General features: G+C 42.3%; 2 protein-coding genes across 13 annotated transcripts in view; one reads left to right on the top strand and one right to left on the bottom strand.

Annotated features, from left to right (window-relative positions):
- Window positions 1-2,108, bottom strand: part of zranb3 (zinc finger, RAN-binding domain containing 3) — an 83,302-nt gene extending 81,194 nt beyond the window's left edge. Inside the window, exons 1-2 of one of the 3 annotated variants that reach the window (XM_067583303.1) lie at window positions 1,776-2,108; window positions 8-210 (exon numbers count right to left, since the gene is read on the bottom strand). In XM_067583303.1, the coding sequence (XP_067439404.1) occupies window positions 8-153 (146 nt within the window). In that variant the 5' untranslated portion in view covers window positions 154-210; window positions 1,776-2,108. The remainder of the gene's footprint in view (window positions 1-7; window positions 211-1,775) is intronic. The other 2 variants (XM_067583304.1, XM_067583306.1) reach the window with 2 other exon arrangements.
- The window catches only part of LOC137177166 (R3H domain-containing protein 1-like), a 48,177-nt gene continuing 30,559 nt past the window's right edge, over window positions 1,433-19,050 (top strand). For 7 of the 10 annotated variants that reach the window (XR_010925991.1, XM_067583300.1, XM_067583299.1 and 4 more), the window contains exons 1-3: window positions 2,450-2,576; window positions 11,925-12,084; window positions 17,458-17,656. Coding sequence is in view for 9 of the 10 variants with exons in the window: in XM_067583300.1 (XP_067439401.1) it covers window positions 17,498-17,656 (159 nt within the window). In the remaining variant the exon portion in view is untranslated. Of the gene's footprint in view, window positions 1,573-2,449; window positions 2,577-2,617; window positions 2,748-6,103; window positions 6,253-11,924; window positions 12,085-17,457; window positions 17,657-19,050 lie in introns of those variants that run through there. The other 3 variants (XM_067583295.1, XM_067583297.1, XM_067583296.1) reach the window with 3 other exon arrangements.

The raw sequence follows: 19,050 nt of genomic DNA, 5'->3' as shown, positions 1-19,050 counted from the left end.
TGCTTACCGTCCATTCTTTGATAAAGCGAACTCCACTCCCTCCCTCTGGAAAGGCATCAGGCGCTGCAGGAGCTTGTGAGGAAGGCCTGACAGTTGCTGTGACCATCTTGTATCACAGTGAGAGGTCTGTAGGCCATTACCATCCATTTCCATTAGTAAGTCCTCATCAGTTTCTTGGTCCTTGCTCAGTCAGCCGGATCTGATTTTAGGCTGAGAAAAAAAAAAAAAAAAAAACAGTGTTAAAAAAAAAAAGTACATGTGAATGTGCCCCTATGTAGGTTAGGTTTAGTCTGAATACTGAATATTCACTACAGCCTCTATTAGACATTAAAGAGCACTAAAGTTTAGCATATTAATAGCTGTTTTAATGTTTTATAATAATGCTGAGTAGCTTTTTTCTGCTGCGTACCAGCAGTGACAGGAATACCATGATTAGAAGCTGCGTCAAAGATGGATGACCCAGCTTAGCGGACAAATAAGAGTCAGAATTTTAGATGAGATGGTAAAAGTTGCCTATATCAGCCGCCTCCACTTACAGTAACAGCACCTTCTTTGTGTTACTTCACCTGACACTGTTCTGGTTAGTCCAGGAAGATGTAAGCACTGCTATTGGTGAGTGTACATGTGCACAAAATTATTATTGTGTCTGAAAAACAAAAAGCTTCTCATAATGACAGTGTTGTCCAGATAGAAGGTAGAGAGCTAGTTGTGTTTATAGATAAGGGCATATATTGTATCAGTGTTTATTATTGTATAATTGGTGTTATACAGTCTGGAACTTCATCAGTGATATATTAGTGGACTGCAGAAGAAGTTGGCAGGTTAGGGGTGTATAACAGTCAGATAAACAATTAGATATTCTTAGAACAAATGTATAGTTAATACTAATAACCACAGAAGTATAGATGTAGTATCTTTAGACAATCACAATATGTGTATGTTGGCTCTTTAGGTAGAGACAGCTACATAAATGGCAAGTACTGAGACTTTCCTACAGAAATGAAAGCACCACTGTGCTTAAAACCATAGGCAATGGCATCTAATTAGCTGTTTTATTTGGAATATTAAGACCGGTAGCACATTTTAACATGTCACATTTGATACTGGTACTGAGTGGAAAAACTAGCAATCTGAGACAATGGACATAATTGTAGATGCAGCAAGGAAATTTCAGGGTGTTGTGAGAGTTTCTGGAGAAGATGTGCAGCGGCTGTTGAGAGAGGCTTTTAGTTTCTCTCAAACATCTGAAAAATGGAGAATTTAGAGCAGAGTGGGAAATGGGTGGGAAGGGGTTATTATTTTATTTTGTCAGTGGAGAGTTAAGTTTAAATCCAGTAGATGGCGTTAATTCAACATTTTGGACGTCAACCGTCACTAAAAACTAAGAAGAAGAGAAGGAAGAAGAATTAATATGCATAATATAACTTCTTTATAAAGTTTTTTTTTCGTTTTTGTTGTTTAAAGTCATTATAGTACAGTAGGTGGCGGCATGCACCTTTAACGTTGGTCTGCAGTCCGCCAGTAAAACCGAAGAAGAAGAAGCATAAGAAGAAGAAGGAAAAAGAAGAACTAGTAAGCTAACATAACATGAATATTCAATTTAATGTTTGTATGTTTGCATGTAACATTACAATTCGCTTCCCTAGGCAGAGATGATGTAGCCAAATACTGCTTCGCCATGATATCGTGATAAGTAGTCTAGTGTAGTAGTAATAGTAGTAGTAGTATACTCTCTTGGTCAAACATGTACGTTTTAGCTAAATAAAACGACCAACCTTAATTTTGTTTGTGTATGAGTAGTTTTCCTACCCGATGAGACAGCAGACTGAGCTGAATCACTGGAAATTTTCGCGGCAAATTTAAGGTACACTCGATTTATATCACCAGTCATCCGCAGCACGCTGTCATCGATGAATGCAACTTTCTGGCCACTTCATAATCTAACCACATTTCATCTTAACATCAGCATTTAAAGGATATGTAACACAAATTATTCATATGTTAAGAGAAACTGCGTGCTAACCTAAAAAAACACTCCGGCAACGACACGACGTGAATTATTTTCAACACCCTACGTGCCGGTGTTACAGCGTATTTGGTGACCCATCGGATTCGGTGACCTGCAGTGTTGAAGAAGTACTCACATCCTTTACTTAAGTAAAAGAACCCCATCATTACTACAATAAAAAATAATTTATTACAAGTAAAAATCATGCATTTAAAAACCTACATAAGTTAAGCATAGGAGTATTAACAGCTAAATTTACTTAAAGTGATAATTTTGCAGAAAATCAGGCTGTGACTGATATAATAAAATGCTGCTTATGCATTGACTCATCAGTATTAATGATGTACTTTGTTAAATTTAATTAATATATCAGATACTTAAGTAAATGAGCTGAGTACTTTTCCAACACCGCAGGTCACAGATTCTGATGGGTCACCAAATACGGTGTAACACCGGAACTGAGGAGTTGACGCACTCTCTCCCAGCCTGCTGCTACCTCTCGGTCATTCTCACTCCGCCACAAACGCTACTTCACCCTCGGTAGAGACAACGGTTGTAAACCAAAGCGGTAAGGCAACGTTAGATATCTGCAGTTACCGGTTTGCTAAAAAAAACAGAACAAATGTTAACCTGATAGTTCATGTAACACGAGCTAGTTGGCGGCAGTAAACACGTCTCTTCTCGCTGGTGCGTGACAGCTCAGGGCGCCGGTGTTTGCCCGTTTTCAACACAGCGCCAGGTAATAACCGTTAGCTTTAGCCCCGACACGATCCAACGCCAAATGTGTCTCATTATGTATATCAGAGTTACACACACCTCGCAAGCTAACACCGTGTCCAAATTGTAAGCGACCGTACGTGTTTTCGGCGTTAGTCCGATAAACCAAGCAGCACTTATTTTAATAATACAGCTTAATTCAATAACTTTGAGGCCTGGTTGGACTGTTCCTCTCCCAACAAGATATGCGGCAAAGAACAGTGTGTATTAAGGTGAACGCTAACTGTTAGCCGCCTCAATAAACTGAGCTTTAATTGAATTGCTGCGCTGCTTGTTTAAATGTCTTATTAGCCGAATTGTAGATACATGTATCATCTATCTGATTGTTATGTTACATGTTGTCCGCTGTTTGTAGTTTTGCCGATACGATGGAAACATTAAATTGACAAAATTTACATGAAGTCTGGTTTGACGGGTTGCTTCGAAGCACAAAGTGTCGAGGAATAACGTTTGTGTTTAGTAAGTTGTACTGCTCTGAATGATTAATCTGAACATATGTATACATTTTCTTTTAATCCACCACAGCCTTTGCTATGCCATAACATGTATCATGGTGTTTTATGCTTGTGGAAGTCACTGACAATGATGGGGGAGCATAGAAAAACACAATACACGCTCATAAATCAATCCTACATATTAATAAATGATATATAACGTTAGGCAGGTGACTCAAACGTACCACAGAAGCAAGCCAGAGAGTTTTAGTTTGAGCAATTAGGGCAGAGTAATGTTAATGTAGCACTTGAACCGACCATTAAAATGCACCACTGTCAGCCACATTAGTTCTCTAATGCATAAACCTCATTACACATTCAAATTAATAGTAAATATGCAATGAATGATGTCTAACCCTGCACGTAATTAACCACAAGTATTTCTGAGATTCTCATGATTTAACGTTAAGTGTTGATAAATTGATCTAAAAAGACCCTTTAATGTTGTTGTTTTTTTTTCAACATTCATATATGCAGCAGTTTAGGACAACCCTATTCCTGTTGTCATAGAGATAATAATAGATAGTAAAACCTGACTCGATCTAGATTTACGTCGGTAATAAGCCATAGATCATACATGAAATAACTCATTTTCATACATGTTTAATGAGTAACCCATACCCACTATAATGCAGATGCACATAACCGGACAAATATTGCCTCGCAGATTTGTTAGAGACAACCAGAGATGGAAGTTAAACCTTACAAGTTGCCACCACTGAGGCTCAGCATCATGATAGTATCATTTTCATTAAGGTATCAGCGGAGCCTGGTGGGTGGAGAGAGTGGATGCTGGTTCAGTCCCTGCGGCTGCTGTTGTCTTTTTTTTTTTTTTTTTTTTTTACAGAGTGGAGACGATGTGTTAATCTCTACAGGGCTGACAACTGGCCAGCAACATACTCAGTGTTTTGTGTGTACTGTAACATACCTCGCTAGGGAACTGTGAATATATTTAGGGTTTTTTTGTGTGTGTGTACACTGATTTTAGATGTCCTCGATCAGGTTGTGCACACATTAGAGCGAAACGGTTATTGCGGATAAATATTAACATCTGTTTTTACCTGCTGGGTGAGCCACCGGTCCCGGAAAAAGCTTGATTGTGAATGTCTACACTCTGTAGGCTTTAAAATAAATGCTAATAATTGTTTGCTAAAACTGTTCCACCCTGGGATTTTCAAGCCACTGTAGCCGCTACTCTGTTGACCATTCATTACGCAGGTTAGGGCGTATTTTGGCTGATGACATTATCCAATATTGAGGTTGAGGATGCTGTGTAATAGCTTTCTCAAACGATGTGGCCCAATGGCTAAATAATTCATCGCCTTCCGAGGGGAAATCTCTCTTTCCTATAATATTTGGTCTGGGCCATTAAATAATTCAACCGCCTATCCATAAATTGTTTGTTCAATTGGTGACCTTTTCATGGGATTAAGGAAGCACAATAATAAATTCTTCAGAGACCTGGCATAACGAATGGTACAATTATGAGGCAGGATTGGATCGGATCGGTTGTCGCAGCCTCGTGTTGGTTGCTAAGTGACAGCAGGAACTTTTCCACCCACTGTGTTTGCTGTTAAAGTCTGAGTGACTGAAAGGACAAAAACAATCACATTATGGCAGTCTAGACTTCGACTGCACACAGGACCCGTTTGTGACTTCCTAAGTCTTTTGACAGGCTGTCAGTCACTTAATGATGAAAGATGTTTTTTTTTTGTGTGTTTTTTTTTTTCCAGAGCTCAATTATCAATCCTATCTTCTCTGCGTTTACAGAGAAGGCAGACTACTTGATCTTATAATGAAATAAACAAGCCAAGTGACTACTGGTGGAAGCTATGATCTTATTGTTTTTCCCCGTTAAATCCTCTAAAGTCACGAAAGGCAGATTTAGATGAAATGGAGGGAGGTTAGGGGTGTGGTTTGATCATGCACAAGCAGCTGCTCTTCTCCTTTACACAGTCACTGTATTGTTTTCCAGCTGATCCACAAATAAGCTTATCTTAGATTTTCGCCTGAAGCAGATTGTTTTTTATTACCGCGTTTCTCTTCTCTGCTTCAGTATTGGGTGGTATTTCAGGTGGTGGCTTTCTCTGAGTCTGTGGGATTAGCCGTAGCCTTGTCTTCTTGTGTTGGAAAGCAGGGTGCCAGCTTTAATGGGAAGGTAGCCCAGTGAACAGCTCGGCCTCTCAGCGGCCAACGCCTCCCCATCGACTCTCCACCTGGTCTTTGAGCACCTAGGTGGCCACAGACAACGTCGCTCCTGTCCCCTTATCCTCTCCTCCTCCCCTGTCTTCTCCCTTTCTCCTTCGCTCCCCCTTTTTTTTTTTTTTTTTCCTTCCACCTCCTCTGTGCTCCTTTCTTGGTCTTTTCTCTCTCAGCGCTCTACCTCCCACCCTCCCGTTTTCTCATCTTCCTCTGCTCTTCCTCTCGATCTCATTCTATCTATCCCATGTCCCTGACTGCCCTTTCCTCCTCCTCCTCCTCCTCCTCTTACCCCCGCCTCCATCCTAAAGCAGAGTAGCTAATGAAGAGCCCCATTTAGCCGGTGACTTTGGTTCAGTCAGCGCTCCGTAGCGCCGGCCGGCCTCGGCTGCTGTGACTGGCTGTCGAGGCTCTGACATCACACAGGGGCCAGCTGTTGATTTGGCGCTGTCTCCAAGGCTGGCTGGCTTGATGGGTTGTGGCAGGTAGACTTGTGCTCACAAGGCACTCTCCCTCCCTCTCTCTCTCTCTCTCTCTCTCTCTCTCTCTCTCTCTTTGTGACACCCACTCTCTCTCGCCCTTTCCCTTTTACACTCCCCTCTCCCGGTCTTCCACTCTCACTCAGTCGAGCGAGTGTGCAGGAGGCAGCAGGCAGCTGCCGAGGAGCGAGCTGGGAGGCGACTCCAGCCTCCTCTCCAGCAAATTGTGCCTCCTGTACAATGGAAACTAAACGGTCGAGTAGCAGAAGGGATGGAGGGCAGAGCTGCCGGGCAGGTAGGTCCTGCAGCTTCCAGCCACTTTCTTAGTGAGCAGGCATTGATCTCACATGCCTTTTCTCATTTGTCTTTTTTTTTTTTTTTGTCTGGTTTCCTGTTCTTGTTCTTTGTAGTTTATTTTGTTCTGCTTTTCTTTGTCATGTGTCTTTGAGGCTGTTGTTTTCTGCTGTTTTATTGCCACATAAGGTCGAACTCATGTTCTAATTAATGCGGTTTAAAAACCAACATCATCATCCATCCGTGAAAAATCTCTTTAGCGCAAGCTTCCTTCTGCTTCTTCTCTTATTGTGTCGCTGCAGGTCAGCGAGCGAGAGTGTGCTGTCTTTTTCCTCTGGCTTGTTAAACTAAGCGCAACACGAGATTTGGTATGCTGTCAGTGCTGTGTGTTCCTCAGCGAGCTGAGCCAAAGCTCCCAATCTCCTCACTAGTTACCAGCGCTGCCTCTGCTTTTCATTACGAGGATAATTAACCAAGATCAGCCAATAAGAGGCTTCGCTCCGCATTGTTCTCCAGCCAAGCTCATCCTCCGTCTCCACTGTTTTCCCCTGTTTGTTCTGCAGGTGTTGTCTGCAAATGGACTTTTAATGACTGTCGGACTTTTTAAGTTATTCCTCTCTCATAAGGCTCCATAGACTAAAACTGCTAGACTTGCATGTTAATTTCCTGTTTATTGTTTCTCCTCTAATTGCTTAGATTGATATTCCCTGAAAGCTTTCCTATGGGATAGGTAATGGATTACCTACATGCTCTGCTGTAGATTTAATTTATTAATGCTGGCTGGCTGCGCCGTACCGCGCTCGCACGCCAAATGCGACCTGGAGGCAGAGCGAGCAGCGCAATTAGAGGCTTATTTGTGCCTGTTTATGTTTTTTTTGTTAATTCAGTCGGAGCTATTACAGGCAGTTCCTTAAACTGACACAGCCACAGCCGCCCCGAAAATTGAGGCAAACAGTGTATGAAAGTGATATAATTTCATAAGCTTTACACTAATCGTTTTCTGGTCCAATTATATAGCTCCCCTGTCAGTGCTTTCCTTGCTTTGCAATTAGCAGAAATGGCTAGAAAATGGGAGATTAGTTACTCGGTTAAGCGAAACACTGAAATCAATTTTATTGCAGCGCCATGAGTGCAAACCAGCATTAGTAACCTTATTAGCTGTTTATTTGATGCTTGATTTTATTAGCCGGAGTGCACGTCCTGCACTCAGCTGAAGCCGACTCAATGAATGAATGAATCCGTCTTTTTTTTTTTTTTTTGTTGGTTTGTTTGGAAGTCAGCGATGTTTGGCTGCGTTTGTTGTGTTGAAATTTTAGAAATCATTCAAGATTTTTTTTTGGGAAGGGGGTGGAGGGGAAGTGATCGAGGTGACATAAAGCTGTAGCCAACAGACCTTTGTGTTTGTGTGTCTGTGCGTTTTTTCTCACAATGCTCCACTGATTACAGCTCTGTTTAGTATTCTACATCTCTGCAGACAATATCCCAGCTGTTTGGCAGCGATCCTACCGTTGTCCTTTTTATGTGACACTTGTAAAAGCTCATCAGCGGCAATAAAGGATGAATCTTTTTTTTTTTTTCCACGCGTAATCTGTGACTGCATGCATGAAAGATGCCGCTACTTTTTTTTTTTTTGGCTTCGAAATCATCACTGGATTTTCCTAGTGATCTCACCGAAGCTTCTGAAAGGTGATGGCTTGTTCTTTTCCGCCTGCGTTTGACTCATCTCCTTATTCTGTACTGAGAATAGAGCCAGGGATGGAGTATAGCGCATAGAGGGAGGGATTGAGGGTCCTTCACCTCCAGGTGAGCTGGTTTATAGCCCAGACAAGAGCTCTGATCCACGCAGAGCAGAGCAGAACAGAGCAGAGCGGAGGTGTGGGAGAGAAAGGTCAGCCTTTGCAAGAGAGAGAGGCAGTTTTGTGTGTGTGTGTGTGTGTGTGTGTTTGTGCCTGTGTGAAGGAGAAAGAAAATAAGTATACTGGAGTGCTCGTCTGTTCCTGTGTATGCGCACCCTCACCAGCAGGCTCTTATGCGCTTCACAGTGATTGAGAAATTTCTCATTAGCTTGCCATCCAACATAATTTTCAGTGAGAGCGGTCCGTCAAGAGCCTGGTGTGTGATTAACTCGGCTCAGTCGACGGCCACCCTCATGACCCCGCTGTGGCTTTTTTTCAAGAATTAATTTCTAAGAATATATGTTGAAGAATTGAAGAATACATGTGCAGAGGAGAGTGTGCATGTGTGGTTCTCCAGCTATTAGTCTTTAGATTTTATTGGCATCTTTGATAAACATTTCTGCTTAAATCCGATGTTGCCAGCATTCTAACTCATCCGCATTTTAATACATCCATGCGTTTGCGTGCAGATGAGCAGATCCGATGCATCCGTGCACTTGTGTGATTTGTGCGAGGCTGCCGCTGTGCCATCGGGCACGGCGATAAAGGTGGTGTGAAGGGGGCGGCGTGACACTGAACGATGCCTGAGGGAGCCTCTGTAAGGTTGCTGCGCTCTGCGGCGACTGTAATACCAATGAACCACTCCCTGTCAGCTACAGCACAATACCGGAGGACGCACAGGCAGGCGGAGCATCTCTACAAGTTCACTGCTGCATGAGAGAGAGAGTGTGTGTGTGTGTGTGTGTGTTTTTTTTGCTGTGCAAGGGTGCACCTATCAAACGCCGATGTTTCCCTCTGTCCGTGTCTGTCAAAACATTTTTTTATTTCTTTTTTTTTTTTTTTTTGGGGTGGTATGCATTGTTTGCTCAATTAGCATGCATAAGCCTGTCTCTGCCATCCTGCGCGCGCACACACACACACACACTCACACACACACACACACAGACTCAGTGTGAAGTCCCGAAGCCAGCCAGCTAAGCTGTCCGCTGCACTGTCCGCTCAGCAGCCCCGGTCATAAAAACCTGGAGTGCCCACGGCCAGCTTCAGCCGCACCGCTGTCAGAGCAACTTTTACACTCAGCGTGCGTGCCTGTGTGTGTATGTGTGTCTCATAGCTGCAGGACTGAATTACAGAGGAGGCTCTACGTTGCCCATTTTCAGACTTTTAGCCGACTTGAATCGACACTACTTCTGCCAGCAAAAATGAACAAGAAGGGCAAAATCCAGAGCCGCGGCACACAAGGTGATGCTCCTGTCACACTAGAATAACCACGCAATAAAAAAAAAAGTGCTGAGTGCTTTTAGAAAGAGATAAGAGCCGAAAAAGAACAGCAGAAGGGCAAAGATAAAAGCATCTGGCAACAAGAGGGGAAAAGATTTTGGTCATTCAGGAGGAAGGAGGTGATTCTTTTTAAAGATGGCCAATGTAACAGATTACCTGGCTTCAAACCGCATGCACTAGATTTTCCAGATATGAGTAATCATATAAATGACGTCAATGTTGATGATCCTACCTCGGGCGTCACACTTGTCCATTTTGCTAAGGGCAGGGAGAAAGAGAAGTGAACATCTTCCTCATAAATATGCTAAAATGATCATTAGGAAAGCTAATTTCCCTTTTTATTCACTTAATATGTGAGATGTGTACGAGATGACATTTCTAACAGCAAACAACAGGAGCGTTAAGCAGCTGCGGAGTCTTATATTGTATTCCCACTAAAAAAGCCGAAGCGGCGGTGTTTAGGTCGCTCATTAAGCATTAAGTATCTGCAGCCCTGCGAGGCACGTCACCCATCATCACCTCCGTCTGCAGCTCCGGCCGCGGGCTGAGGTGTCATGAGAAGGAAGATTACAGAGCGAGGAGGGATTCCACTTGACCTTTTTGAGCTGGCATGGCCGGGGGTCGCACCAAGACCATGTTGGGAGCAGCAGCAGCCAGGCCTTGGCACCGTCGGGTGCCAGAGTCAGCGTGGCGCTTTGCCCGCTCACTGAGACGGAGATTAGAGGAGGGGTAGAGGGGGAGGGAGGGTGGGGGGGAGAGGGTGAGAGAGATGCGGGGAGGCGATGGACAAGGGTCAGTTATATACATCGCTGTGAAAGAAATCAAGTAATCCGACGTTTATCCGCCTCATTCGGAAGCAGCCGATAAAGTCGAACACTGATGTCACGTTTTCTCAATATACAGGAGCTGATGAGGCAGCATTTCAACTGATTTTAGTAATAAAGCTGAAAATCATATTTACTGTATCACGATTCCACCTTTTTTTTTTTCTACCATTATGTCAATATTTTGCAGCTCTGTTGTACTTGGCGTTTTCAGATGTCTACCCCGCCTAACCAGTGTCACCCTGTAGTTCAGCTAGAAAGGAATTTTCAGGAAAAAATAAGAGATTGTATGCTATACGATTTTTTTGAAATTTATGTGCCACCAAATGGCAGAGGATTTTCAGCTGAGAAATGCTATCTTCCCCCCGCCGCTCTCTGAATTCCTAATGCCTGGTTTTTACGAGGTTGGCAGGGGTGCCTTCTCCTGTTGCCTCCGCCGCACTCCCATCTCTGTGCTCATCCATTATTTATGGCGCACAGGCACGCATAGGCCTCGGATATACACACTCACCACACTTTCACTTTACCACACACACACACACACACACACAAATATCCCAGAGTTGCTGACATCCCGATTGCTGTCAGTCCGTATGACCCCCGGTGTCAGCGCCCTCACCGCTGCCCCCCCACCCCCACCCCCCCAACCTCTGACCTCTCTCAACCAGTGGTAGAAAATGAACTTTTTCTTCCAGCAGCTGCTTCTGCTGCTGGATTCTAACTTCTAGCAGACACTCATATTTTCTTATCAGCTATCATTTTGTGTAACATATGTCAAAAAATTAAAGAAAAACAACAAAATACACATTTTTCCCATTAAAAGGTATTAATAAAAAGTATTCATTTAATATTTATTCACTTATGGTTATCCATTTTTAATTCTCTCTCTCTCTCCCTTGCACACACACCCAAACAACAGTGCATAGTAGATCCAGACTGAACAATTAATCAGAATGTTTTTCACAATACAGCCTAGTGCAATTTTCAAATCGCAGGAGGAACAATATTTGTTAAAGGTGAAATGTGTCAAAATAGCATTTTTAAATTAAATATCGTTGCGCTGCAGAGATGTCCCGGCGTACAAGAAAACATCTTTGTTTGGTGCAGATCCCTGCGGAAATCACACCATAAACATTTTAATATGTTTTTCAATGAAAATGAGAATAATGATGTAAAAATGATCATTCCCTCTAATATCGTAAATCACATCGCAGTTGCAATATCAGTCAAAATAATCGCAATTAGATATATTTTCAAAATCATTTAGCCCTGATTTAATCAAACTATAACAATCTACCACACACACACACACACATATAAACGCGTACCTCGATAGCCACCTACTTATGCCGACAGTGGGAGCAAACACATCGACTGAGTGCTCATTGAAACTAGCCGGTCACGTAACAACCCTCTGTCATCTCTTCTTCACTTCTCATTGAAAAACCACCTTTTAACTTTCGGTCCGTGACTTGTCTCCTCTTGCGTAGGCGTACTGACATCAGCCGCTCTCTTCACACCTGTAATGTAACGCCGCATTGTTCAAATAGTCCGTCAGATTAAGCTAGAAGTGCTTTTCCCGGCTTTCTCCTTTATGAAATTTGGTGCTAATTTCCATCCTCGCTCTCAACCCTAGCACCATCACACTAACCTTGCGCCTCTCTCGACGGCAGGTCAGCAGGGGTCATGAGGGTGTCGGAGGCCCCGGTCGCTGTTCAGAGCAGCTGAAGCAGACATGGGCAAAGAAGTCTCAGATGGCATCCGTAGGCTCAGCCTCATCGACTTCACCGGCAGCATCCTCCTTCGCCACAACCACCACCGGCTACGCAACAAGTATGTGTCCCGTTTGTTATCCTTCAACAAGAATAGTCAGTCAGGAAATATGTTACTGTCTCAATGTATACCCTAACATTAGTATCTCTGTTGATTTGTTACAATAAAATATTCATTTACAATTTACAATATGACAGAATTTGGTCATGATGATGAATATATTGAAATATTGGTCAACCCTAGATAAATATAGTTCAGACATGTAGTCATTGTATTAGATGGTATTTTTCAGTCCAACTCTAAGACTGTTCACCCTTGATTGAAACAATTAACAAACTAGAAGTTGTGACGCATGATCAGAGTAAGATATGGAAGTCATGTATTTCTTAGACATAGTAGAGTCTATTAGGTTTGCAGTTAAAGTATAAATGTTGTGAAAGAGTGCAGTCAATAGTTTGTTCCTCTCTTGTATCCAAATATCCAATATGATTTAAAGATATCAAATATGCATTTCATTATCATTATACCTAATACTACATATACACTACTGCTACACATGCTTTTACATGTTTCACTTTCAGACATCACACACTCAGAGTACATATAGTCAAACATTGAAGAACATGTCCTGACGTTAAGCCCCAAACGCACTGAAAGCAATAATTGACACTCATTAATTGATGCTCTTTTGATGCACCGCAGACATCAGATTTGAAATGATCAACACCACAGAACCAACACAGATCTGTCCTGTTGTTCTCTGTATTTAATGTCACAGCCGCATCAGATGGAACTAATGAATGAAGGAAAAGAAGAAATGCAGAGGAGGAAAATGAGACTGAGAGTCATCTGAGTGTTTGATGGTTATTTACTCCTGCTTTAGAATGTAAATACCATGAAACAATCAGAAAATAACATAATAATAACAACATATTTCTCCTCACTCCACCACCACGCTGTCTCTCTATCTCTCTCTCACTCGCTCGTGCTCTCAGCTCACCAGCACTATATTTCTCTCTCTCTCTTTCAACTGCAGAAAAATGTAAAACCAGCCATTTAAAACAGTAGGTGTACTTCAAAACATGCATCAGATGCTTTCAGAGCGTTTGGGCCTTTATTCTTTAAAAGCATCTTAAACCTTACTAAAAGTAAAATGTTATATGTGAAATACTAATCCAGGAGTCCATCCAAAATAACCAGAATAAACATGTTTTAACTCCTTTCTCTACCTGTCTTACATTCACACATGCACCACATGGAGGAATCCACAACATGAAGACTCAGTCATAGGACTAGTGTAGTAACATGAAGCACTCACTCACTGCAAACTGCTTTTTTTCTTAAATAGATACCAGACAGTAAAGCAATTAACCACTTAAAAAGCTCAATTTTTTCCACTTTTGCTAATGTTAATTCAATCAGAGCAAGCAAAGCTTTAAATATTATCCTCAACAAACTTAAGTGAAACTCTTAACGTCATTCTCAAATTCAATAAAAAGCTTTTTGTACCGTGTTAACCTGAAATAAAGTTTAATCTGTGGAGCAGCTAAAAAAGCAGAACTTCATCCACATGCAGCAGCAGCGTATGAGAGTGTTTGTACATTGAGTTAGAAAGTTTTCCCTTCTGCTCCAGCTGCATCCGCTGATGACGGCAAATAGCTGTCATTACATTGAGTGGATTATCCGTAATATGACACCGCAGTATTAGGGGAGCCATAATTCTATATACGAAAAAAATATGGTGATGTCCGTTTTCAGTCTCACTCATAAGGGACCAATTTGCTGCTCCTTAAATTCCCAGACGTTTCCTTAATGTAACACTAAGAATCAAATGATGATCCATATAAGTTGTGCAGGGGAAAACATCAGGGATTCTAAACAGGCACAGAGTGCAATTACCTCAGCCGTGAGAGACGAGACGGCGAAATTCAAATGCATCAAAGTCTGAAACCAAATTTAGTCCAACACTCCCGTCCCATGATAAAATGTGTTTGGAAGAATGAATTATTTGGTGAGGGACAAAATAGCTATCCATCACAAGCCCGGCTCTTGAAAATATCTGTCCAATATTGCAAATCTTCAACAGGGCGACTCAAGAGACTTCACTCATCAAAATGTCAGCAACAGACTAAATATTCAAAGGCGTGCACAGCACTCTGGAGTATTAAGCTGTTTTCCTTCAGAATGTAAAAATAATGTAAAGCAGCAGCCGGCGTTGCTTTTGTCAAACCTCTGACAGGTCATTGAAATTCAACATTTTGACTCTCCAGTGCCCCAGCAAAGTCTTAGCTAACCTCTTAGCCCCTGCACAGCATCGGGTTAGCGGTACATTTGCCTGGCAGAGATGCTCAGGAGAGCGGCGGACCTCACTAGCAGTCAATTACTCTGACACAGAGGAATTGGATGCCACCTTTTTAAAGAGAGCGGCTCTCGTTCGCTGTCTCAGCTCTTTAGGGACGGAGATAAACAATCAAGTTTCAGCCGGCCGCTTTGCTGCTGCTCAGTGATCAGATAGGAAAATAGCTCTCATCACTGCAGGCCAAATAGGTTGAGGGCCCCCGCTGACGGTTGAAAGACTGGAACACACACACACACACACACACACACACACACACACACACACACACACAAGCAGCCGGTCACGTACACGCTCAAGCACAGAACACTGTAAGTGCTGTCATGTGTGGATCCAGTTTTGATGTGCAAAGTGAATTTGATGAGCCCATTTCTAATTAACCTATTAATCATAGCTCTCATGTACCAGATGTCTGCCGCCCCTCCTCACGCACGCATGTGTGTGGGTCTGTGTGTGTGTGTGTGTGTGTGTGTGTTTCACTGCATGGGGTCCGACTACATAATTAGGGCATATCAGCAGGACGAACTCGCACCATGACTTCAACACGGGGGAGGTCACGGCATAACACAGATATCCTGCGAAGGTGCAAAGCAACTAATGTTATATGATCAGCAGCAGTTTGAAGTTCTTGTATTTTGAACAATTATGGTTTTTAAGTGAAGCTGACGTCATCCCAAAAACTCCCCATGTGTCATGCACGATAGTTGAACCAGAGACATTGAAATAACCAAAATCTGTGTCTTCTCTGGAACTGCACCAGGGATTTTCATGTCTTACATGTTTGACACCAGGTAACCTAAAGACATTGACAGTAGTAGAGTTAGTAGAGTTGTTGCATTTACTTGATGTCTGTACTGACTTGCAGCACTGCCTTTACTCTGTTCAGTCTGCACCATCAGAATTTAAATTAAGCCATCTCTGATAGGCACACTACAGATTTCAAAGCTGCTTTTTTTAGAGCGTCTACACTGTTAAAAATAGAAAAAAAAGAGTAATTTTTTTTTTAACCTATCTTTTAACATGGTGCAACTCCTTCATACCCCTCAAAACATCAATGTCAAAGTTTTATTATTGTGGTCTTAAGCAAAGACAGACAAGACAATGTAATCTAAAGCCGTTCACAGGAGCAAACGGCCCCGCCGCGTCTCGTCCAATCACGTCCATTGTCTCTGGCGGAGCAGCTGCAGAGCTGTGAGACGACACACAGACAGACAGTAGTGACTGATGACCACAGGCTGCCTCTCTCTCTCTCTCTACTCTGTGTTTCTGTTTCTGCTTCAAAGACCTTTTCTCACCGCGGACATTTTGAGTCATCAAACACAGGTGTAACTAATAACATTAACAGTAGCTTAACTCCATGTGGCACTGTCACTAATGTTATTACTCAGACCTGTGTTTTACCACACTAACCACCCTTACTGTCGACATAGGTCCTTGTGTATTGTGCTTTCACACATGGGGCGAATCAGTTATTATCTCTGCCAGGCGTAAGTCTGGAGGGGATCATGTGTTTGGTCATGTGCGTGTGTGTGTGTGTGTGTGTGTGTGCATCTGTCCTCAGCTAATCTCGCATACTAATGGACCCATCAGCCTAATATTTTTGGTGCGCATTTATGACTGTGTGCTCAAGGACCTCTCGTGGTTGCGGTGATTCACAATTTTTTAAAAAACGATTTTATAACACGATTCCTTATGAGTCTGTTGTGAAGCTCACACTTTTTTCTTTTCAGCAGTCCTCACCGTTTTCCAGCATGTGTTACAACATAGCAAAAGGCATTTCCAGCAATCAGCTAGACTAAAAGGCTTACCTAGTCAGTTGCAGGCCACATTTCAGCCTTTGTCATGGTTCAAAAACTGACATCCATAGAAAAGTTCGGTCTCATCTTGAACTGGAGCATCTGCAGATTAGTTCCATACCCGATATGTAATGATCCATCCATCTTGACTGTACAGACCTGGCGGAGAGCTGCACTCTACACACTTTTTACTTCTGCAGTATGGGAGCTTTTTTCTTTCAAAACAATGCCTTCAAGAAAAACTGCAACAAAATAAACAGTCCTCACTAAGCACTCCTCAAAGAAAGATGTGGACTGTACCGTGAATGAAGAGCAGGTGTTTTGCTGTGGGCCTGATCTAATGATCCACCGTCAACACGTAAGTTTTATTTATTACTTTATAGACAAATAGCTGGTATACCTTGTTTATCTACTATTTTTCTATTTTACTTATGGCCCTCAATGCCATAGTAATAAACCACATATATACACTATACTATACACTAATTATGCTAATTTTGTTCCAATAACGTAAGCCAGTATTATTACATTATTGATTATTGCATTATTGTGCTCCTGCTGTTTGCATTTTCCAAATAAATTGATAGTTGTTATTATCAGATAAGATAAAATCATTCTAAACTTTGCATCTTTCTCACAGAAGAAGAAGAAAGAATGAAGATGATGACTGGAGGCCTTCACAACCATTCAACAAACCCAGATTCTTATCGTTATTTCATTTCTTTTATTATTATTATTATTTTTATTTCTTTACACTACATTGGCAGTAAGCTACTTGTGCATTGATCTTCTATCACATCTTTTCATATTGTAGATAATTCTGGATTTCTAAAGTTCCTTGTTGTGAAATTGTGTTATTTCTGCAATAATAAATCTGCACCAATTAGAGAGAGTGTGTATCATTGTGTTGGTATTAATGTATTCACACACATTGGCATATGCTGTTTGGAAAGAGGATGGAATATTGGTTACTTACTGTTACTTTCTGTCTGACATAGTCACCGTTATATCTATGATAACCTAGTTATAGCCAATCAAAACTACTTTGATCGTCTCATAATTACATTTTGTATGTTCCTGCTGTTGTAGGCTTAAAGGAAGTACTTTATAATGATGGAGAACTTCAACCTGCATAGCTTCTCATCCCAACATGCAACCTACACAACACAATCTTTTATCATAACAAAGACTATCATTGTTTGAACCTTTTTGTGATCCACTGTGGTCTTTCCTTTGAATTCATAGAAAAAGTCCCTCATGGATGTACATCTTGTCTTTCAGGTTCCCTATATTTGCCAGCATCTCCCAGTAAGACTTTGCAATGAGAATGTCCGATTCCGTCGACACTGAAACGATGAAGGTTTCCGAAGCCGCCGACACAGTATCGTCTCAGAAGGACAACGCCGCCAAGTCCGAGGTTTCCGAGCAGAGCCAGAGCAGCAGGGACGAACACGGCAGCAACAATAAGAGGGACATACAGGTAAAGAACTGTGACATCTCCCTCAACCGAAAGAGATTTACGGTTAAATATTTTATCCAGGGTCGGGGTGAGGAGGGAAAAAAAACGAACATGATGACCAATTTAGCATTTCGGCTGTGCTCAGTCTCAACCGCTTCACCCTAAAAAACCCCTCCAGTAACCCCTCTTTCATGTAAACCACCGACTGCTATTGTATAGATCGAATGAGCACTTTTGCGAAAGGAAGTGTCAGTTTCCTCAACCCATACTCAGAAACCTCTAATCAGGGAGGTTGGAGTTGTCAGCAGCCTGACCGGACTCAGAGTGAGCTGAGGACACTTGACACCTCACCAAACATTTTCACTCTCCATGAAAATTCAGTAACAGTCAACGTCAAACACCGAACAGCCCTGGGGATCTGCTGTCACCTGCGGCATTCAAGATGATCTCCCCTCCCTCCCCTCCCCTCCCTCCCTCCTCCCTCCCGCTGCTTCGGCAAGCAAAATTATTCCTGAAAAGTATAATCTGCACAGACTGAAATAATGATGTGTGGCCACAGCACCGAGGTCGGTCAGAGTCTACCCCGACAGCTGAGAAACTGAAGAATGCGGTGAAGATAATTTGGTGGCGGAAACTAGCAAATCTCATGTATCCTCTATGGGAGACTTTAAAGCAGTGGATCTACTAGGGATTCAGGACAGCTGAGATCACTTTCAAATAAACTGCTAATTAATTAGGTCTCTGTGTCACTGCTACAAATGTGCTTTGGGACTGTTAAAAAAAAAATAATTCACACTTGTTAATTTGTCTTTTAAAGTAAAAACCGGCGCCGACTGGTTCGCGCTCACAGAGGAACGGACACTAAAAAGAGAAATTGGCGAAATCTCTCTCTAGAGTGCGGTCAAGGAAACAAAATCCAGGAAAGGAAAAGGATTGTCTCTTTGCCTGCAACCTAAAAATAGGATTCAGGCCAATCTGGCCTTGTGGTAGCAGGCAGGGAGAGCGAGGCAGTCAGGCAGGCAGATAATCTGGAGCTCAAATCCTGGCTTATCTAGCAACTTCCTGTGTCTATGTTACCCCCGAGGAACAGAATGACACCGGCATGAGGGAGCTGCAGGGGAGGAGGAGGAGGAGGAAGGGAGAGATGGGGTTGAGAGGTTGTAAGAAGGAGGGATCAAGGAGAGGTAGAAGGTAAAAGAACATGAGAGACATGGTATTGAAGGATGAGGAGGGGAGAGCAGAGGAGAGCAAAATAAGCATCTGTTCTCTAAATAATTCTACTCAACCACTGAAGAAACTACCAGCTAAGGTGATAAAATTGAGTACACATGGTTAAAATTACTATCCATTGACTACAATCGGGAGTCACACACCGCCAGTATTTTGAAATGATGCAGGCAAATATTTAAAGCTGC

This window comes from Thunnus thynnus, chromosome 24 (assembly GCF_963924715.1).
Source record: "Thunnus thynnus chromosome 24, fThuThy2.1, whole genome shotgun sequence".
In the NCBI taxonomy this organism is placed as follows: Eukaryota; Metazoa; Chordata; class Actinopteri; order Scombriformes; family Scombridae; genus Thunnus; species Thunnus thynnus.
The sequence above is the reverse complement of the archived record's forward strand: the minus strand, read 5'-3'. Positions and strand labels throughout refer to the sequence as shown.